This window comes from Ictidomys tridecemlineatus, chromosome 4, assembly GCF_052094955.1.
Source record: "Ictidomys tridecemlineatus isolate mIctTri1 chromosome 4, mIctTri1.hap1, whole genome shotgun sequence".
In the NCBI taxonomy this organism is placed as follows: Eukaryota; Metazoa; Chordata; class Mammalia; order Rodentia; family Sciuridae; genus Ictidomys; species Ictidomys tridecemlineatus.
Window position 1 is genome coordinate 126,637,223 of NC_135480.1, and position 23,392 is coordinate 126,660,614.

The 23,392-nt window shown below is 35.4% G+C and overlaps 1 protein-coding gene across 9 annotated transcripts in view; it reads left to right on the forward strand.

Moving 5' to 3' along the window:
* Tut7 (terminal uridylyl transferase 7) overlaps nucleotides 1–23,392 on the forward strand; it is a 59,403-nt gene that overhangs the window by 30,773 nt on the left and 5,238 nt on the right. For 3 of the 9 annotated variants that reach the window (XM_013363833.4, XM_040285589.2, XM_040285590.2), the window contains exons 17-28: nucleotides 1,946–2,003; nucleotides 5,316–5,419; nucleotides 6,303–6,392; nucleotides 6,997–7,110; nucleotides 7,285–7,362; nucleotides 7,959–8,136; nucleotides 10,576–10,623; nucleotides 10,707–10,798; nucleotides 12,216–12,331; nucleotides 14,117–14,442; nucleotides 16,825–16,898; nucleotides 17,218–17,281. In XM_013363833.4, the coding sequence (XP_013219287.1) occupies nucleotides 1,946–2,003; nucleotides 5,316–5,419; nucleotides 6,303–6,392; nucleotides 6,997–7,110; nucleotides 7,285–7,362; nucleotides 7,959–8,136; nucleotides 10,576–10,623; nucleotides 10,707–10,798; nucleotides 12,216–12,331; nucleotides 14,117–14,442; nucleotides 16,825–16,898; nucleotides 17,218–17,281 (1,342 nt within the window). Of the gene's footprint in view, nucleotides 1–1,945; nucleotides 2,004–5,315; nucleotides 5,420–6,302; nucleotides 6,393–6,996; nucleotides 7,111–7,284; nucleotides 7,363–7,958; nucleotides 8,137–10,575; nucleotides 10,624–10,706; nucleotides 10,799–12,215; nucleotides 12,332–14,116; nucleotides 14,443–16,824; nucleotides 16,899–17,217; nucleotides 17,282–20,613; nucleotides 20,864–23,392 lie in introns of those variants that run through there. The other 6 variants (XM_021734645.3, XM_078047383.1, XM_040285593.2 and 3 more) reach the window with 6 other exon arrangements.

Sequence of the window (23,392 nt, forward strand, 5' to 3'; positions counted from 1 at the left end):
TAAACTTAGAGGTGAATATGAAGAATAGATTGCCTTGTACTTTCAACTTTTAGTATGAAGTAGATTTGAAAGTGACCACTGGGAATTCTACAAAGCCAAACCAGCTTTCCTGGTGTTCCATTGGCCTGGCTACTAGACTGACCTGGATATGCATATCTATATGTTATCTATAAGGTTTTTATTTTGTTTTTGTTTTAAATCAGGCAGACAGTGTGGTATAAATGGTGAGTGCTACCTTTATTGTCCAAAGACCTGGATTTGAGACAACTTGGTTTTCTCAGTACCTAAACATGTAGTCTTTGGTCCATAGCTATAAAATGGAAATAATAACTTCTATCTCTTGCTTTAAGAGATCATAGTGCACATCAGCTTGGTTTTTATATGTCAGGAGATAGCAAATTTTGACCTATGGGCTGAATTCAGCTCACAGCCTGTTTTTGTAAATAAAATTGTATTAGAACAGAGCCATACCCATTCATTTATGTATTGTCTATTTAGTTGGTGTGTGTGTATGTGTGTGTGTGTGTGTGTGTGTGTGTGTGTGTGTGTTGCTGGGAATCGAACCCAGTGGCTCAGTGCCTCATGCATGCTAAGTAAGCACTCTACCATTGAGCCATAACCCCCAGCCCTATGTTTTATCTATGTCTGTTTCTCTACATGACTGGGAGTTTAATACTTATAACACATGCTTATGTGGCTCACAAAGCAGAACAAATTTGTCAGCCTCTGATGTATATAGGAAGGCACTTATATAAAAATTATATAAATTCTGAGATGTGCTGAGTTCCTATTCGTTTTTGTTTTGTTTATTTCTGTTTTTATTATTTTTATTTTTGATAAGTGGTGCTGAGGGACTTGAACGTGCTAAATAAGGGCTCTTACCTCTTAGCTACACCCCAAGTCCCTATTTTTTAAATTTGTAACAGTAGTCCAAAGGCTCTATATCCAGAAGAGTGCTGCTACTGTTCTCAAGAGCTTTCTTTGCCTTCCTTTCGAGTTCACATTTTGAAGATGTAACAGATTTGGAAAAAAGGACAAAAATGATCTGCCCAGAATTTGGTGAATAAAATGAATAAGCAAGATTGGGTCTTCTGTATGGAACAACCCTATTATTACAACCTCAAGATTAATTATTTTTTTTTTTTAAGAGAGAGAATTTCTTAATATTTATTTTTTTTTTTTAGTTTTTGGTGGACACAACATCTTTAGATTATTTGTTTGTGGTGCTGAGGATCAGACCCAACGCCCCGCGCATGCCAGGCGAGCGCGCTACCGCTTGAGCCACATCCCCAGGCTGAGATTAATTTTTTTAACCTAGTATATAAACTAATTTTGAAGGCATTTCTAAAGTGAAATTCCAAATATGTTCTGGGATGTGTACAGTCATCAAAAGGGCTTACATTGATAGGGACTGTGAATGTATTTTTAAGTATGAATTATTAGAAATATTATTCTTATTTGCTATATTACCTTAATTTTCTGCATTATAATTTTGGCTAGTCCAGTGGGGAAATAATGTGAGCTTAATCACTATCCACAGCAAGTTATCAACTCTTAAACTATAATTAAGATTTTACCTGGAATTAATAAAATGAGGCATAGAAGCCCCTTCTTATATACTCTGGCACATAGGGTACTTCTGAGAGTGATAATTACTTAGCAAAAAAAAAAGGAAGTCCTCATCCATGGTTCAGAGACTTTTTAAGAAGCTCTCAGTCCATGGCTTCCTGACTAATTTTAACCTTTTTTACACCTTCAAAAGCAATTAGAACATAGGATGTGTGGCAGTTTTTGCATATTTAGAATATTTCCTATGGATACTGACTGATTCTCAACTAAAAGTGAAAAACATATAATGAGTTTCATTATATCTGAAGACAGTTTCATTATATCTGAAGAACCTGTCTTACAATTTTGATTAATATTTGTGTCATCTTTGTTGCAGGGGTTGGACTGTGTAAGGACTATTGAAGAATTGGCAAGAGTCCTTAGAAAACATTCAGGTACCTCTAAATATTTGTTTTGAAAAATACTATAACTTTTTTAGTGTTTTGTGTTCTTAGAATTTATTTTTATTAATTTTTTTATTTTTAGTTGTAGGTGGACACAATATCTTTATTTCATTTTTATGTGGTGCTGAGGTTTGAACCTAGTGCCTCACGTGTGCTAGACAAGCACTCTATCACTGAGCCATAACCTCAGCCCCATGTACTTATAATATATTAATAACTATAAAGCAATATAGTGGCTCATTTTATAAAATACTTACAGTATTAGTGTCCTTAAAAAAATATCATGATTAAGTATGAAAGACTGAGGAGTTGGTGATAATTTGTGTGCATATTGTTCCCTAGCTGAGTTTTGTGTGTGTGTGTGTGTGTGTGTGTGTGTTCCCCACAAGACAAAGTATATACCAGACAAAAAATTTTGGAAATCATTTTACTTATTGATATCATATAAATCAAAGTATAGAAATTATTAAAACCTCATAAGTGTAGTGAAGAGCATCTTGGCCTAGGCAATTGCATTCACAGCTGTTCTGTTCGTCAAGCTGTTATAACCCTGATCACTTTGCTTGATCTGTTTTATCAATAAATTAAGAAAAGTGAGAAATCATTTACAACTGTAAAATATATGGATTTTTAAATTGTTTGCAGAGCTAAAATGCCATTAACATATTCTTTTGCTAGCGGGGCATCTATCAGTGCTATGTATACCTGAGAGTCCAAGAGTGATACCAAGAATTAAGCAAAATTGTAAGGAATTGTTTGAAAGAAGTTGAGGACTAAACCTTAATTTCAGTAGGTAGAAAATAAAGACTGAACATGGGAGCTTTGGAGTTGATAAAATAGAACCAGTTTGATTTACTATGAATAAATGCTTGGATAAGGTTCTATGTATTATAGTGGCCAATGGTGTCTAATTCCTGAATGGGAAGGAGTTGGAGAAAATGGTTTATCTAATTTAGAGGTGATAGAGAAAAGTATTTGGTAGATATTCTGAAATCAGACTCTTCTGAGGGGTGTTTTGTTTTTGTGTTAAAGGGAATTGAATTAAAGGGCAGTCTACCACTGAGCTATATTCTCAGCACTTTTCATTTTTTATTTTTATTTTTTAATGTTTTTATTAGTTGCTCAAAACATTACAATGATCTTGACATATCATACATTTGATTCAAATGGGGTACATAATCTAATTTTTTATTTTGAGAAATGTTCTCACTAAGTTGCTAGGGCTGGTTTACAACTTGCCATCCTCCTTCCTCGGCTTCCCAAGTAGCTGGGCCTGGCTCTTTGTTTTTTTTTTTTGTTTCCGTTTTTAAAATTTTTTGTTTTGTGATGCTGGGGATTGAACTCAGGGCCTTCTGCATCTAAAGCAGGTACTCTTTGTGTGTGTGGTACTGGGGATTTATCCCAATTGATCCCACAGCCTTGTTAGCAGCCCCTCCCCTACCACCAGGCTTTAAATCCTGGTTTCCTATTTTCAGGCTTTGTGATCCCAATACCTCACTCAGCCTCATCATAAACACCCAGTTCCTCTTCTGTATAGCACGTATATTCTCAGTATTCAGTAAATCCAAGCTTCCTTACTTCTCTTCCCTGTTAATATAAGTTAGTTTTCTCTGTTTCCCACACAGATCTATCTTTCTTTCTTTTAATATTTTTAGTTGTAGATGGACACAATACCTTTATTTTGTTTATTTAATTTTATGTGGTGCTGGGGATTGAACCCAGGGCCTCACACATGCTAGGCAAGTTCTACCACTGAACTACAACCTCAGCCCCTTACAGACTTTTCATCCTGAAATTACTTTTACCATTTACATGCTTTTTACCTGAGTTATTTTTTTTATATTTATTTTTTTTTAGTTGGACACAATAGCTTTATTTTTATTTATTTATTTTATGTGGTGCTGAGAATCGAACCCAGAGCATCACACGTGCTAGGCAAGTGCTCTGCTGCTAAGCTGCAATCCCCAGCATCACAAAACCCCAGCCCCTTTACCTAAGTTCTGTAATGTGATAACTGTATATCTGCCCTTTAAACATCACCACTTAGCACTCTCAGGAAATTCATACTCCTACATATCAGAATAGACTCATTTTTCTCTTTACTTCCTTCCTTCTATTGATTCCACCACTGCTACCTGCCCTTCCTTCTGAATCTTCTTTCTAGATTTTCAACATTGGTATCTTTAGAATCACCAAATTGGGTGAAGTGATTATTAGTCTGACGTAGTCTATTCAGGAGAGGTTTGGAATCATTTGTGCCTTGTTTGAATCCTAGGTTCACCATTTACCAATTGTATGTTCCTAAGTGGATTTCTGTGGGTCTCTGTTTCCTCATCTGTAAGATGATGGTGCTCAATCTAAGTTTGTGAAATACTCTTTGCATGCCCCTGGTAACACATTTTGTACTCAGAAAATAGTAACTCTTACTGTTAACAGCCCTTCTCCTCCTTAACATTTCTCCTCCCCATCCTGTCATAGAGACTCAAGCATGACTTGCTTTCTCTCTGTATTTCCATTCTACCTTGATAGTTGAGGCCCAGATGTTTTTTTTTTATAAGGGGCTGTCTTGCGTTCCATTGTCTCCAGTGCATCCATTGCTGAGGCATTGTTTAAATATAAAGATTGTCAGTGATTTTTCCTCACACCAGTTTGTTGACTTTTCTTTATCTCTAAATGTCATTCTTAGCATGGTATATAGGGCTCTGGGTTCTTCCCAATTTTTTTCTCATCTCTCTTTATTCATGTTCCTTTCCCTCAATTCATTCTACTGCCTGCATAATTCCTTATAAGATCTCTCAAGCCATTCTGTTTCAGACGTCTGCCCTTTCTGAGTATAGTTTTTCTTGCCTGGTAAATCCCCTGAACCTACACACTTTCGTTTGCACATTCTTTTCCTTCAAAGGCTAGATCAGATAATTTCCTTCTCTTACTGAAATTGATTGCTTCCTATTACCTTCATAACTTCTAGCTCCATGACGAGTAGCTTGTTTCAACGGATTCAGGTGATTGCCCATAGGGTTTCTTCCAAATTACATACAGTCATGAAGAGAATAGACAAAACATGTACTGCAGATACTGTACTGTAGTTGTTTCCTCTGTTTTGGTGTTTATCAAACTAACAATCTCACATGCATGCATACTCGAGCATACACACACCAAAGGTCCGCTAAGTTCTAATTCAATACAGTGAAACAAACCTAAGTTATGTTGCATCATTTATGTTTATGTTGAAGTATTAGCTTACAAACCATTTTTTATTCCCAGCTACTGTATTTAATCATACTATCTTATTTCCCAATCTAGGTCTGAGAAACATCTTACCTATTACAACAGCAAAGGTGCCAATTGTGAAGTTCTTCCATTCAAGAAGTGGTCTGGAAGTAGATATCAGTTTGTATAACACATTGGTAAGATTTTTTTCAGGGCTTTTTCTTTAAAAAGATTAAAAAGAATAACAGCCCCTTTTTAAAAACCTCAAGTTAAATGAGCCATTTATTTCATGTTACTTATTCTTTGGAGAGATTTTTATGAGTACTTGCTGTGTGCTTGATCATGTTCTGAGGATAGGGATAGAGAATTTAAGTTAATATGAATATTTACTTGAGCTGGAGAAGTAGGTCAATGATAGAGCACTTGCCAGTATGCATAAGACCCTGGCTTCCATCCCCAGTGCCACAAAAATTTTTAAAAACAAAGTATGCTATTCAACAGTTGGGGAAAAGAAATAAAAATTAAAAAATTATATATATATATATATATATATATACATACACACACACACACACACACACACACACACACACATATTACTATTCTCTTCACTTAAAATGAGATCAGAGTGGCAAGCTTTTTTGTTTGGTTTGAATTTTGTGGTAATTTTGTGGTGGTGGTGTTTTTGGAGAGAACTATGTAACCATGGTGTCAGTCTTGCTGCAGGATTTTACAAAATTTTTCTGGTCCCTGAGATAATTTAATTGAAATAATGCCATGGAGCAAAGAGAAACTTTATATTTACTTAAAGGAAACTAATTGTTTATTTTAATAGCTCCTTATTTTCTAGAACTTCAAAGTAAGGACATATTAACATAATGGAAGTCATCAGAACATGTTACTACAATTCTTTGTTTTTATCTAGTAAATTAACAAAGTGTGTCTTTGAAAAGAAAAGGTAATCTCAATCTAAATATGTTCTTCCTAAAATTAATTGCAAGTGACCATTACCAGAATATTTCAGCTTAAAATATTTTTCTTCTAATTGATAGCCTTATAGTGTAATTTCCTTTTTAACAGGCCCTTCATAACACAAGGCTTTTATCTGTTTACTCAACCATTGATCCCAGAGTGAAATATCTGTGCTATACCATGAAAGTATTTACAAAGGTGAGTAAGCTTCTTGTTATGATTTGTCAGGAAATTGCATTGCATCTTCAAATCTTGTTGAAAACAAAATCTGTATTTTTTAATGAAAAATAACCATGTCAGATGCTTCCTGTAACTTTGAGAAGCCCTATACAGGCAACTAAATTTTTGTTGTCCTAAATTTTACATAATAATCTGATCTTGCTTCTGGTTAATAGTTCACTGCTTCATTGGGTTCAGTTTGGTTTGAATTGGGTTGGTTCATTTCATTGGGATATTTTAGATTTTGACAGTGTGATTTTTAGAAAAGGTAGAGGGTGGGATCTCACAAAAATCAAAGGGAAATCCACAGAGGAAAAGGACTGAGTGGTGAGAGGGAGGGAGGGGAAAGTGCTGGGGAGTGATATTGGGCAAATCATATTATAGGTGTGTGTGTATATATATAAAACAATTCCCATCATTATAAACAACTGTGATGCGCCAATTTAAAAAAACGGTGGGGAAAATGTGATTTTTATATTAGTTCTCCAAATGAATATCTTATTTTTAGTGATTATAGGATGGCTGTAAATTTAGTAAAAAACACTAGTGATCTTCCTTTGTCTTGCATTTTCCTCCACTTTAGATGTGTGATATTGGTGATGCATCTAGAGGCAGCTTATCATCATATGCATACACTCTTATGGTGCTATATTTCCTCCAGCAGAGGAATCCGCCAGTCATTCCTGTTCTTCAAGAGGTATTCGTTAAAGAACTTGTATGTCTCTTCTATAAAGCTGGGTGATCTCTCAGCCCTCTTCCTTCTCTAAAAGTCTGTGGCTCTGTAGTTAAATTTTAAACTATTTTCCTAGAAGTTTTTGTATCAATGCATTAAGTTTATAATCCATACTAATAGTTTAAAAATTAATTTCAGATATACAAAGGTGAAAAGAAACCTGAAATATTTGTTGATGGCTGGAATATTTATTTTTTTGATCAAATAGATGAACTGGTACGTATTTTAAGAGTAAAGATTTTCCTACATCCTTACTAAAAGTTAGCTATACTGTGCTATAATTTAGGTGGTCAACAACAATATTATCGCTTGTAACATTTATTTATATGATAATAATGAAAATAACATTACAGATGTGTTCTTTGAAGAGAAAATATTTTTATTAAGCCAGGTGAGTTTCTAGGCACTATTCTGGTATTTCTATAATGCCTGATAATTTCAAATGGTTAGGTAACTTTATTACATGGGAACAAATATTTCCTCTGTGATTCTGTACCAATAATTTGGTAAGATTTTATTGAGATATAGAGACCTAATAATTCAGGTATCACCAAGGATCTTAGAATTTATTTCTGAATTTTCCTGCTGACATGTTCCGAGATATGTCACTGAAAACTCTGAGCTCTTTCTATCTTCAAGTCACAGAGCAGAAATTATAATAAATTCATTTAAGTTATATAATTACATTTTGATGTATTTAAACTCTTAGGTAATTAGAAACAAGTCCAAATTTACTTCCTAAGATGCAAATGAATATAGATATTAACACTTTGTTCTAGAGCATGATATCCTGTGTTTCCTTCTTTTTCTAGCCTATCTATTGGCCAGAATATGGAAAAAATACAGAATCTGTTGGGCAACTGTGGTTGGGACTTCTTCGTTTCTATACAGAGGAATTTGATTTTAAAGAACATGTTATTAGCATCAGGAGAAGAAGTCTGCTTACAACATTTAAGAAACAGTGGACTTCAAAATACATTGTTATTGAAGGTACAAGTAGAATTAAACTTCAAACTGAATAGAACAGAGAGTTTGAACTATGAACACTTTTGTTCTTCCTCCTAACAGTTCTGGGGCCTTTATGAGTTGCTGCCTGGATGTGCAGTATAGTCCTCCTGCTCTCATGACCTCATATGGACCTCTCACAAGCGTAAAAGGCTTTGTTTAGCATGAAAAATCTTTTATCATTGTTGACTATATATTGGAGAATAATAGTAGTAAAGGGGATGTAAAATAGTGGGACTTTTAAAACCTTACTAATTGAGGGTGTGAGGTGCCATCAAGTTCTTTTTATCAATAGCAATAAAGATCTTGAAAATTAATTACATAAATATTGACATTTATTTTAATTTTTGAAGCCTTATTATCATGCTTTTTTTACATTACTTTCAGATGAGTTATAAATAATAGGCTAAACTATATATAGAGAGAATATTCATGATTATATAACCATGATTATATAACCTATTCTAGAATTAAGAAATTTCAATTGTAGCAGTACTGTTTTTAACTGTATAATAGCTAATATAGTAATAATCTAATTCTACTATACCAAGCAAACAACCAAAAATACCACACATACTACAAACATCACCAGCATGACCAGACTGACCACGAGGGTAATATTCTCATAGCAGTTATTGTTATAGGATTAAGTTGAGTAAAGAAGAAACTGTTAGTCTAAATTCCAATATGATACATCTAAGATATTTCCATTAGAAGCATAATGGTCTAGCAAAAGGGTGCCTCTTTACTCCTTTTGCCCATACAGTGTACATGTGATCCTACATTTTCTCAATGACAGTTTCCCTCAAAAAGGGTCCTTTCATTTTTCTTTCTTTGCTTGAATATTGTTTCAGGCATGTTAAGTATTTATGCATAATGTCTAAATTATGAAAGATTGCATGCATATGGCAGTTTAGATCATCTATTAAGTAGTGGTTGGATTTAGAAATAATATATATACTTCCATTTTATGCATTCAAACCTCATACACATCTTTAACATCTGCATCCTTTTCATCACTGCTGCCACTTTATGCATCATCTAAGAATATTTCAGAACACATCATATATATAGCTATCTAAGATGTTTGAGGCACAGACATTTAAGAAGATATGGACTGTATTGCTTAAAAATGCATCATCCTATACTATACGATCTAAATATTATTTTAGCATACAGTATTTTTTTAATATACATATATTTAACTATAAAGACATTTTATAGATCAGTTACTACATTTCACTCTTCAGCATACAGATTAAACTGCCACCTGCTGGAGCATTCCCACATGTACTTTAAAAAGAACATGCCAAGATTTTGTCTTTTGGCTGAGTCAACATTCATTTTGATGAAAATAGCAAATTGACCATGATATGTAAGACAAATAGCTAGACCATTACAGGTACTTCCCAAAGCTCAATTACCTATTAATGTTCAAATAGACAATAATGTTAGCATGTCCTTTTCTGTTTGTTTATAAATGGGTCTGCTTCTTAGTAATATTAGAAATGTTTTGTAAAAGTAATCCGTAAATAATAATAATAATTCATGTTACTTTTTTGGTCTTTCCATGACATGAGCAAATAAACTATTTACACTATTTTTTTTAAATGATATGGGAGTTTTTACATGCAGCTTTTACTGGAAATTGTTTTTATTGGAAATTGTTTCCTAAGATCCAAGTAGTCACTCATATGCCACTGGGCAGGTGTATGTGTCTTTGTGTATTTGAATTTTATCTTACAAGTATTTATGATCTACTTGGCAAATTATTTTTTAAAGGAATATTTAAGAGACTGGTTAGTTAACATAAGCATTCAGTGCTAAAATATGTTAAATATATTTGTGACTGCTATATGCATTCAAAACTGGCTTCATTAGGTAATATCAGGTAAATGTGTCTTCTGCGAACACTGTTTTTCTAGTATTAAGCAACCGGTCATCAGACATTCTAAAAAAGATTTAAATATAAAACAATACTGCAGCACTATCTTTTCTTTAAACCAGGGATTAAACTTAGGGACACTTTACCACTGAGCCACATCCCCAGCCCTTTTCACTTTTTTGAGACAGGGTCTTGCTGAGTTGTTTAGGGCCTTACCAAGTTGCTGAGGCTAGCTTTAAACTCTCAATCCTCCTGCCTCATCCTCTCAAGATGCTGGGATTACTGTTGTGCACCTCTGTACCTGGCAACAAACTCTTTTCTGATGAACACTTGTAGGGGCAAACTTGCCTTATATTGAGGAATATCTATTACTTAGGTATATTATGGATTTTAAGCTCATTTAAGAGGCAATCTTTTAATGCATTTACTACTAATAAGTAAAAAGTTGAATTTCCTTGTTATATGAATGTCACTTCTTGAAAAATGTGGCATTTCTTATTTGATTATCTTATTCGCTGTCTTTAATTTTCTTTCCTTAGATCCCTTTGATCTAAATCATAATCTTGGAGCCGGATTATCAAGGAAAAGTACGTTACTTTAATTGTAAATTTTAATAAAATCTCTTTTCCTTGTAAGCCATTTAATTGAGTTCTTACTCTTTTCTTCTTAGTGACAAATTTTATAATGAAAGCTTTTATCAATGGTAGAAGAGTATTTGGAATTCCAGTCAAAGGATTACCAAAGGATTATCCCTCAAAAATGGTAAGTGTCTGTTGGAAATGCCAGATTAAAAAAAAAAATTTTTTTTTAAGCACCTAATTTGAACATTTTAAACCTTTAGCTTGTACATATTACTCCAGTAATAAATACTCAAAAGTCTGGTGAATCTGGCCAAGACAAATGGTTATAATACAAACAAATTCCTAAGGAACTTTATTTTTAAAGTCCCAGCTTAGAGGCCAGTCATGAGAAATACAGAAAGAAGTAGAAAGAAATACAGTTTGAGTGGGGAAATTAATAATTTTACTGATGCTTCTTTTCCTTGATAACACAAACCAGCACTTAGATAGAGCAGCTTTTAAAATGAGAATGTAAAACCCACTCTAAACCCCTGAAGTGGCTTCTCAACAGAGAAAAAGGATTTAAGTTTGTTAAATTCTATTTCTCCCCCTTTGCCATCTTCTAGTCCTATTCTATGCCAGCCTCATCCAAGCAGTGTGTTCACATCTAAGAACATCTAACCTTTGTGGGAATCTAGATTTTCTAGCCTGCTTGCAATGACTAATAAATCCCCTTAACAGGGCTAAAAGAATGACCCTCCCTTCCCTGTAGAACTACCTGTTCTCATATAGCCTGACACCCAGGTTTCTGAGGAACCACCCTTATCATCAAAAATAAAGCAAAGGGGGCTGGGGGTTGTGGCTCAGAGATAGAATGCTTGCCTAGCATGCGCGAGGCATCTGGTTTGATCCTCAGCACCATATAAAAAAAATAAAGATATTGTGTCCACCAGTAACTAAAAAATAAATATTTTTTTAAAAAGGCAAAATTATATTTAAAAAATAGAGAAAAATGATGGTTGGAAATAAAGTTTTTTTCCCCTGCATTTCCTTAATAAAGACTTTTTCTAATGAAAAAAATATCTTGACTGACAAAATCATAATTATATATATTTATGGGGTAAAATGTGGTATCTATATACATATGTGCAATATGGAATGGCTAAATCAAAATTAATGTGTCTATCCCTTTACCTGTTTTTTGTGTGTGTGTGGTGAGACATTTAAGATCTACTCTCTCAATTATTTTGAAATATGCCATACATTTTGTTTTTTGTCTTATTTTAGCTCAGTTGGACACAATACCTTTATTTTATTCTTATATGGTGCTGAGGATATAACCCAGTGCTCCACACATGTTAGGCGAGCACTCTACAGCTGAGCCACAAACCCAGCCCCTGCCATACATTATTATTATTTATAATCATCTGCTTTGCAACATGTCTCAAAACTTATTTCTCCTGTCTGCCTAAAACTTTGTACCCTCATTCCCTCTCCCCCTTCTCCAATAGAGACATTTTAAATGAACCCTAAGCATATGGCTGTATAGGCACATTGATCATTTTGTGTTTTATTTCACATTAATAATTCATTACTTAGATAAATTTATGTTCTTCTAGGAATACTTTTTTGATCCAGATGTACTAACTGAAGGAGAGCTGGCCCCAAATGATAGATGTTGCAGAATTTGTGGGAAAATTGGACACTTCATGAAAGATTGTCCCATGAGAAGAAAGTAAGCAAATATTCAGAAAGGGTGGTTTTGTTTTCATTTTTCTTTTGTGCCACTTTTTAAATGTGATTCTGTTGTAGCAGAGAAAATAAACTTATGTGAAACTCAGCAGATTTTAATAAATTTAAGATTTTTTAAAAAGATGAAAATGAAATGATTAAAACATGACTGTAAGTACAGAAAACTAAGGCTAACACTCAGTTGTAGAGATGACAGTCTTTCAGGCCTGATCTTTCCTAGTTTTGGTCATGGCCCTAATCATTAATTAGCCTCCAATAGGGATAGAAAAAGAAAGGAAGAGACTAAGACATTCATTCCTTTCATAGTGGTAAGAAGTTCAGAATCATTTCAATGAACAGTTAAGTAAGTTCCATCAGGATCTCACCTACATTTCTAATGTACAATAGCTGAGATATAACATATTGGGATTTATATCCACTCACAGTTTACAGGAATATCGGATCCTTTATTTGTACTTGGCTTAACTTTAATAATTGCTATGAGTAGATAAGCTACTGAGCTAGGTCACCATGCTTTCTCCTCATGATATTTGTGGGAGGACAGGGGAGACAGTTTTGGTTCCTTCTTTGGGACATATTATTGGTTTAGGGTGGTACTGGTGGTGTTTTTTAACTAGAAAGTAATATTCTTATTTAGAAATTTATTTTGCTATTCAAAATAAGTCATAATCTAGAATTTGAGGAGCTCTTTTGTAGTGTTTTTTATTATTAAATCAGTGCTCAAAAAGGGCAAGCTAGAAATGATTTTGACATTTTAAAAAGATAAATCTTAACCATTTAAAAAATAACCATTTTTCCCTTGTGAACTTAAAAAGTTTCACATCCAAGTTTCCACTACCTAGTAAAGAATGTTAATACACTGTTCAAGAAGTCAGCCCATGGATAATTTGAGTTACCACATCAGTATCAAAGCAGGCATTGAATTAAGTGCTGCAAAAATTGGTTTTACAGGGACTGGGGTTGTAGCTCAGTGGTACAGAACTTGCCTAGCACATGTGAGGCCCTGGGTTCAATCCTCAACACCATATAAAGATAAATAAATAAAATAAAGGTATTGTATCCATCTCTAGCTAAAAAAATATTTTTTAAAAAATTGGCTTTACAGCCCTACAGCAACCTTGAAAATGGAAAAGAAATATATGTGTGTGTGTGTGTGTGTGTGTGTGTGTGTGTGTGTGTGTGTGGTGAGACATTCAAGATCTCCTCTCTCTGTTATTTTGAAATATGCCATATATTTTTTTGTTGTTGAAAATGGAAAAACACACACACACACACACACACACCAATAAGCCCTGAGGTACCACAGTCAGCTTTCTGTATCCATGGGTTCCACATCCTTTGAAAACTGCAGGTCAAAAGTATATGGAAAAAAACATATTTATATTAGATATGTATAGACTTGTTTTTTAATATTTCTTGTGAAATATAGTATAACAGCCATTTACATAGTATTTATGTTATTATAAGTAATCTAGAGATGATATAAAGTATAATAGAAGATATAACAAAAGGATTTGTATAAATTACATACAAGCACTGCACCATTTGATAAAAGGGTCTTGAGCATCTGTGGCTTTCGGTTTCCACGGGGAACCCTGGGACCAGATCTCCATGGATACTGAGGTACAATTGTAGCTTCTTAACAGAGAAGATGGACTTAAGTCTATTGATATCTTCTATTCCTGATTATGCCCTAAACCTGGAATTATCTGGATATTTTGTAAGGTTTTTGTTTAGATTTTTCCTATCAGTATAATATCTTCCACAGAGTGAGGCGACGGCGAGATCAGGAAGATACCCTGAACCAAAGATTCCCTGAGAACAAGGAAAAAAGAAGCAAAGAGGACAAAGAAATTCAAAACAAGTACACAGAAAGAGAGGTATCAACAAAAGAAGACAAACCCACACAGGGTGCAGCTCAGAAAGCCAAGCCAATGAGGGCAGCTGTTGACCTGGGCAGGGAAAAGATTCTCAGGCCACCCATGGAAAAATGGAAGAGACAGGATGACAAAGACTTAAGGGAAAAACGTTGTTTCATTTGTGGAAGAGAAGGGCACATTAAGAAGGAATGCCCACAGTTTAAAGGCTCTCCAGGTATGAATACATGTCAAACCTTGGTGTTTGCACTAATATCTCAAGGCGGACCTCCTTTTTAGATTTCTTTCCTATATATTTACCTAAAAAAGGAAGGTTTTCTTGTTTTTTGTTCTTTTTTTCCCCCCAAAAAGGGAAGTCATCCCTTCCTTAAATTCTGATTCCTGGTTTTATTTAGAATCTTCTGAAAGTCATTTGGTAGGCTTTTCTAAGATTATTAGTGAAATGAATATGTACTAATCCCCAATACCTGTAAGTGTAGTCTTAATAACTAGAAAACAAACTATAGCTTGAGTTTCTCTGCTCAGTATGTGCACTTTTAAAATCAAAGCAGTGACCAGCTACTAGTCAAGGCAGTGGCCAAAATTGTCTGAGAACCCAGAGTGTGGATATAGGTGAGCTACTTGTATTTTTGTTCATATATAAACAAGCACATGCATAGAAATGGGAACAGAAGGGAATATACTACACAGTTAGCAATAGTTATATTTGCTAAGGGGAATTATAGAGGAATTTATCTTTAGATCTTATCATTTTGGTAATTTTGACAAATGAGTATGATTATTCTTAGGATGCGGAAGAGATACATATTCAGGCAGTAGTTCAAAAATCATACACAAATCTAATCCAGGTGCAATGGTGGCATATACCTACCTGTAGTCCAAGCTACTCAGAAGACTGAGGCAGGAGGATCACTTTAGTCAAGGAGTTTAAAGCCAGCCTGGGTATTATAGCAAGACTGTGTGTTAAACACACACACACACACACACAATTCATTCACAAATTTTGCCCTTTTGAGTTGCTGGATACAAATTGGCCATTTTTATTAAATGGGTAAGGTGTCCACTGTTGACACTTTTTTAACAAGACTAATAAGAATAAGTATATCTTATATGTGCAAAATAAGTTATTTACAACTTATTTATAAAATAAGTTGATTTACAAGGTGATTTGTACACTTTTCATTTTGTTTCTTAGAACAGACCTGTGCCAGTGGATGCAATTTCATAAGGATAGAAAAGAAACCCTGAGAAATAGTTTTTTATTACGTCAGTTGCTATTCTCAATTGTATATGTTAGTAGACAGCATATAAAAGCTAACACTGCTTTGTAGTTTTCTTAAAATTACTGTGGTGTTTGTAGTTTTTAGAGCATCTTTGTCTCTCTTCCGTTTTATTATATGATATTCAACAATATAGCAATATCTTGTTACTTAAGAGAGTTCTTAGGCCACCCATTCTTATTTTTTTAAGTAGTTTTATTAGAAAAAAAAATGTGTTCAAAATTTTCTTTATTTTTTTTTTTTCAAAATAGGGCTGAAATATATATGGTGTGATAACAGCTTCAGCTGGCTCACATAACCAAAATTAGACTTGCCCCACTTCTGAGGAACTTAGAACTTTGACCCAGCTTAGAACATACACCAGAATAATGTGATTTTCCTTCATAAGAGGAAAGTATAATTAAAAGAAATTAGAATAAGGGCACATTCATTGTCCATTTACTCTGGGTCAGGCACTATTTTAAGTACTTTACATGGATAATCTAATTTTACTTTCACAATAGCCCCATTATTTTCTGTGGTGCTAATATCTCCATTTTATGGGTGAGAAAACTATAAATTAGTAAAGATAAGAATAAGGGGCTGGGATTGTGGCTCAGTGGTAGATCACTTGCCTAGCATGTGTGAGGCACTGGGTTCGATTCTTAGCACAGCATATAAACAAATAAATGAATAAAGGTTCATCAATAACTAATAGAAATTTTTTTAAAAAAGATTGAATATGGTTTTAACCAAAATAGTTTTTGTAGACCACCCTTTATAAAAATTCAAGTTCCGTGTTTATGAACATCCCCATGGCAGGTTATCATTGTGCTCCTCTTCAGTACAACAAAGTGATGAATTTCCCCCAACTTTAATGGATTCCTTCTTTCTAGTAGCAAATCTTAAGTTGTTTAGCACAGCTGTCAAAACAAGAAAATCAAAACCTGAGAGGGAAGTAGCAGATCAGATAGAGGTAGAAGACATTGTGGTGACAGTGGGATTAGCAAACCTCAGGACAGGCTCTTAACTAGAAACTCAATTTCCTCAGAATGCAATATTTACACATTAAGCAGTCATCATGTGATAAGAGGAGAGATAGGAAGAGAGGGATATGGTGGATTTCCTTTGGTAGCAATGAAAAATAATCAGCTTCTGCCTATCTAAAAATTATGCTATTCCCTCTTCATTTCTTCAAATGAATTATTATGTTGTCCATGCAATATATTGAGTGAGTTTCTGTCACACATCAGCCAAAAAGTCTCTCTGCGAAAGTTTGGGGAAAAATTCTACTGCTTTCAACTTAAAGTAGGAAAAAAAAATGCCACTTTCTTCCTTAGGTATAACTAAGTCAGATTGTGTGTTTGGATCCCCTCCACCTAGCCCTTTGAGACCAGCTGGTACATTTGTTCAGGTAAACCTAGCTCAAAGCCATGCTTTTTATTCATGGAACACTTCCTGAGCTCTGGGCCTTCCTTCCTCCTGGCTAACTAACCTTCCTTGCTCCCAGCCTCTGTGCCATGTGTGTGCACTATGTGCCAAGGTTTGCGGGGCACCAGACACCAGGTCCTTATTGAAGTACTCCTGCATGTGTGTCTGTCTTTCCAATTAACTTGCAAAATTCTGCCACCCACGTGCCTAACTTCAGCTCTCCTTGGAAATGGTTTCATTTTTAAGGCTGTTTCAGACACTCTTCCTTTCTCTTTTGTAAACCAGTCTATTTCATTTTTTAGGCAGTGCTTTTACATGAAGACAAAAAGAAACAAAAAACAACACTATTTTTGAGTCCCCAGTCAGGTATGTGGGTTTTAAAAAAACAAATGTATGTTATTTTATTTACTGCATATTTTACCACATGCCTTTTGAGACTCTTCTTTTGACTAAGTGGTTTAAACAGGGACCAGACATCAGAATCCTTTGAGGAAACTTTCAGAAATGCACTTGCTTTCCCTCGCTTTCATTTCCTAAGTATGATTCTTCAGTGATTCAGCATGGGCCTGTGTATTTTTTGAATGCTCCAGGTGATTCTTAACCTCTCTCTCCACCCCAGTAAGAAACACAGTGCTCAGTTAATTGTTCCCCTCCCATGTTTTTTATTTCTGCTTTAAAATTGCCACCATCTGGCCAGCCATGTATTCTTAATAGAGATTGTTTGCTGTGTACCAAAGGAAGAAAAGGAAAATAATAGCCTACACTCCTCCACTCTTTCCTTTTCAGCTATTTCACTTATGTATTATTTCAACAGATTTGATTAAGCCCCCCACCTATTTAACTGCAGTGCACTGAACTCTATGCTCCATATACCACAGTGAACAAGCAAAGCCCCTTCTTTCATTTACTGTACATTCTTATCAAAAGAGAAGATAAAAAATAATGATAAATGAAAAAGTAATAAGAAAGAGTAATCATACAGCAACTGATGCCAAGAAGATATAAAGCAAGAAAGGGAAAGAGAATATTGGATAGGAAAGTGTCCTCTGCTCAAGTAACATTAAAGCCAAGAATCAAATAAAATAAAAGGACAAGTGAAGAGGAAATTGGAGTTGCAGCTAAAAATATTTCTTGTCCTCCATCCTCACATAGGCACTGTTGCAGGAAAGGAGTAAGGGAGGGGAATGAAGGATTGTTGATAGGAGGTGAAATCTGAAGCTCCTTTGGCAGTAGAGGGACTGGAGTTTTTTTTCTCCAAGCGAGATGAAAAGCTCTTGGAGAGTTTTTCAGCCACAGAGTGATATTATCTGAAGTCCCTTTTAAAAGGTTTATTATGGCTGCTGGATTGAGATTAGGGTGAACACAACTAGAGGAGCAGCCTTGGCATATGCCTATAATCCCAGTGATTCTGGAGGCTGAGGCAGGAGGATAACCAGTTCAAGGCCAACCTCAGCAATTTAGCAAGATTTCGTCTCAGAAGGCTGGAGGTATGTTAGAACACCCCTGGATCCAATTCCCAATGCCACTTGAAGGGAAAAACAAAACAAAAAAACCCAGAGCATTACCATAGTAGTTCAGAAGAGAGATGGTGGCTTAGACTTAGAAAAGGTGGAAGAAGTAAGGACAGGTCAAGTTCCACATACTGAAGAATACCAACAAGATTTATTGATGGATTGGATGGTCAGGTATGAGTCAAAGATAACACTGCAGCCTTTAGCCTGAGCACTGAAGGAATGGAGGTTAGATTCACTGTCTTTGGCATAAAGAATTAAGACAGAAGTAGAGGTCATTTGATAGCTGTGGATAGCCAAGGAGAGATGTCAAGTAGCCAGTTGGGCATACAAACCTGGCATCTGTTTAGGAAGGAAGTTCAGGCTAGAAAACCAAATGTAGGTATTGTCACTGTATATATCATATTTCAAGCCCCTGTGTCTTAGTAAGGTCACTAGCATGTAAACACATGAGAAAAGAAAAGCTTTGAAGACTGGAAATAGAAGGAGGCAAAGAGAGAAAGTGGTCACTGAAGGAAGGGAAGGAACCTAGAGAAAGAGATCCTGGAGACCATGTGGAGAATGTGCTTCTCAGAGGAGGGCTTGACTTAACTGCAGCTCAGAGTTCTGTTGAGACATAGATGGAATTAAACATGGGTTTTGGCATAAACATTGGATTTGGCAATGAGGAACTGATTGATTTTGAAAAGCAACATTTCTTTGGAGTGGAGGAGGAAAAAAACCTGAATATAGTAAAGTCAAGAAATGCTTGAAGAGGAAGTGTAGGTTGCCTAACCTCAGCTGTGGGTAGAAGCCAGGGCCCTAACCTATGGAATATGCTGGAAGGGAAAGAAAGGGTGGGGAGCTGCAAGGATCTGAGGTATAGTTTTTAGTTCCTAAAAGGGGAGGGATAAAATTGAGTTGGAAGAGCAAAAGCAAAGTGACTTTAACTGATTAACATTTTTAGCATTTTTTAGTAAGAAAGAATGAAACTAAAACACAATGTAAACACCTGAGTCCTGGCCTGCAGACACCCTAAGTAACTTAGCTTAATCAATCTCTTTTTATCAGTTCCTCTTTGGAAATTAAGCAAACAGACCATGTGTAGTCTTTTTTTAAAAAATGATTATATAGTTTATAAGAAAACTTTTTGAACTTTAAAAATTCATAGGTATAACCTACTGTGCGAATGTAATATAAAGCAACCCACATACAGTAATTGCCCTTATCTATGGTTTCACTCTACTGTAGTTCCAGCTACCTGTGGTCAACCAAGATTTACAAGAATAGTACAATAGGTATTTTTGAGAGGGACCACATTTACATAATTTTATTATTATGATCATTTTATTTAATTGTTAATCTCTTTATAAATTAAACTTTATCATTGGTATGTATTGGAAAAGATTAGTATACATGGGGTTCAGTACTACCTGCAGTTTCAGGCATCCACTGGGGGTCTTAGAACCCATTCCCTTGGGATAAGTGAGAACTACTGTATTCTGTGCTCAGCTTTTATACACTATTGCATCTTAATGCTAGGAGCAGTGTTTGCTTTTAGACTAGGGAGATGCCTATGCCAGGTACAGAGTGAGGATTCTTAACTGTCCCTTTGCATCAGTGTCAGTTATTGAGGAATAGCCATTGCAGATCCAAAGCAGGTTCCTGAGCCCATAGCAGAGAGAGCTCTCCTTCTATGGTCTCTCTGGCCCAGTCTGTCAAGGCAAGGCACCTTGATTACAACCTCATAAAGCTGAGAAAGCTCTAGACATAGGAGTATTCAGTTGTCTCTTAAGTTAATAACACAAAAATTAATAGAAGTATTAACTTATTCAAATATTTAAGTGTCTATAAATAATGATCTAAACAGAGCTAGACATTTCTTTGATGTGTGAGTTTCACACTTGTGTAAGTGGCAGTTTAATGATTGGACAAAGCATTTAAAGTGGCATCATATCTCTTCACAATGAAAATTTAAAAGAAATAGAGGTTGAAATTGGTTGGTAGAATGAAATCAGATCATTCAAAGAGAAGGAATCAGAAATCTTCACTTAGACACAAAAAGGGGTTGGTACATGAAAAGCAGGTAAGAGGTTCCAAGAGAAAATAAAAGAACAACTAATTCCTGAGAAGGTATGTAATTGTTCTCAGTGGAATATGTAGACTTAAAAATAAGAAATTTTTGTTTTTGTTTTCTTTTGGGTACAGCCCCCAAACCCAATAGGCAGAAGAAAAGTGAGAATGGGGCCTACTGTGAGGCAGGTTGATTGATCAACAGAAACGTGAAAGATGGGTGAGAAGACTGATGGGCTGGATCACAACCAGGCAGACCTTGGAAGGACACCACCAGAGGGAAGGGTGTGGGAAACAGACTCAACCAGTTGGTGGGACTTTTTTTTTCCCATGGATCCTCTGAGAGTTTGAGGATCAGGGAGATACCATGTGTAAACAAGCAAAAGGAATGTTATTTTTATAATTGTTAGCCCTGAGCAGATGTTCCCAAAAACATTTTACATAGGAAAAATACCAGTCCTTGCTTGGTCAAAATGTTCACATTGGCTAGAATTAGAGAGCACAGTGTTTAAAAACATTGGTTCTGCAGTCAGATTCCCTGGTTTGAGTCCTAGCTTTGTGATGTTGAGAAACCTCTTTATTCAGTGTCCTCATCTGTGAAAAAGGGGTATCATAATATCTGACAGGTAAGGATATTGAGAAGTCTATGTAAAAGCACATGAAACAGCATCTGTATATAGTGAAAGCATGGAAAAGGTTCATGGTGATGATTGAATTGGCACACCATTTTTGTGGGGTATCACCAGGTCTGCAGGTGCCAGCATTGTTCCTGCTAAAGCTAATACACATCTTGTGCTGGGCACTGTGTCATATGCCTATAATCTCAATGACTAGAGAGGCTGAGGCAGAACGATCACAAGTTCCTAGTCTAGCCTGGGCAACTTAAAGAGACTCTGTCTCAAACTAAAAAAGACTGAGAATGTAACTCAGTAATAGAGTACCCTGGGTTCAATCCCCAGCCCCATCCCATCCCACCCCACCCCCAAAAAAAGCTTCACACATCTTAAAAGTAAAATTTTACCCCTATTTTATAATATTTTTAATGGTTGGGGGGAGACACAGATGATAAAGAAATAGAAATGACATTGTCAGTTGACAATAATTTAGGGTTTCTTCTGGTTTAAATTAATAAATCTTTGAACTACTGAAATAACTTACCAACTTAAATTTATTACAGAAAAAAAATTATAGGTGGTTAAAATGCATTCTTTCCAATAAATTGTACTCTTTGAGTAAGTATAAGGCAGCTGTGATGCTGTCATATTTTCTCAGGATAAGTTTTTGTAAATTATTTATGTTGTTACAAATGTGAACTATGTTTTAATTATAAATAGAATTAATTCCCCAAAGCACTTCCTTTTCGTAGTTCAAGTATATCTGTGACACTAGTAGTTTCCTAAAGAGCATATCTCATAGACAGCTTTTGCTCTCACATCTTAGCTGTATGGACCTTGGTTAAAAAATTAGTTTCTCTGGGACTGGAGTTGTGGCTCAGCAGTAGAGTACTTGCCTAGTAAGGCCCTGGGTTCAATCCTCAGCACCACATAAAAATAAATAAAATAAAAAGGTATTGTGTCCAATGATACATAAATAATAAATATTTTTTTAAAGGAGAGAGAGAAAAAATTTTTTTTTTTTGTAGATGGACATAACACAATGCCTTTATTTTTTTATGTGATGCTGAGAATCGAACTGGGGTCCCGCCCATGCTAGGCAAGCGCTCTATTGTGAGCCACAATCCCAGCCCCAATAAATTTAAATTAGTTTCTCTGAGCTCCAGATGTCTTATCAAATTGGCACCATCTATCTCACAGGGTGCTAAGAAGTACCCACCAATACCAAGTACCCCATCAAGTTCTTTCTTCTCCTGGTACCAGGCTCCTGTCCTTTCCATTAGGCTATTTATAGAGTTATTAACTCCCTAATAAAATAATAATGGATAGAATGTTCTGGAAATTTCCTTGCTGTTTGATATTACTTCTCTCTGCCACATGCAGACATCTAGCACAATACCTTAAATATTCATGCCCAAATGGGGCAGCAGTCAAAAACACAAGTTTGAGAGTCAGGCATTTGAGTTAAAATTTAGCCCAACCATTTACTACTTGTGTGACATCTGTCTGGTTCTCCAAGCTCCCTGTGCCTCAGTTTCCTGATCAGTTAGTTGGGGCTAACACCCCACAGGACCATAGTGAGGATTAACTTCATTTAGATAAAACACCTAATAGAGCCTCAGGTCTATTTCACAGTCAGTAAATTATAGTCAGCAAATTATTTGGTGTTGTCTTTAACCATCTACACCCTGTCACAACTTGTCTTTTAAATCTATAGGGCAAATAAGCCCTGGGATTTCTGTGGGGTTGTTTTTGTTTGTTTGTGGGTTTTTTTATGTTTTGTTGTTGTTGTTGTTTTAGTTTTTTTTTTGTTTTGTTTTGGTTTTGATACTGGGAAGTGAATCCAGGGGTACTTTGCCACTGAGCTACATCTTTACCCTTTTTATTTTTTATTTCGAGATAGGGTCTTGTTAAGTTCCTGAGGCTAACTTTGAATTGTACAACACCATACCCAGCTCACACTGGAAATTTTGTAAGAGTATGTGGGGCCAGGCATAGTGGGGCATACTTGTAATCCCAGCATCTTGGGAGGCTGAGACAGGAGGATTGAGAGTTCAAAGCATTTCTACAAGACCCTGTCTCTAAATAAAATATTAAAAAAGGGCTGGATATGCTCGGTCATTGAGCAGCCCAGGGTTCAATCCCCGATACCAAAAAAAAAAAAAAAGAAAGAAATAATCCTCCTGCATCCTTTTTTAAAACAAAAATGAACAGAAAATCAGTACTTCTGTCTTTTCATGTATTCCCTTTTAATCCTATGCTGTGAAATCTTAAAAATTGTAAATGCTGCAAGACATTGG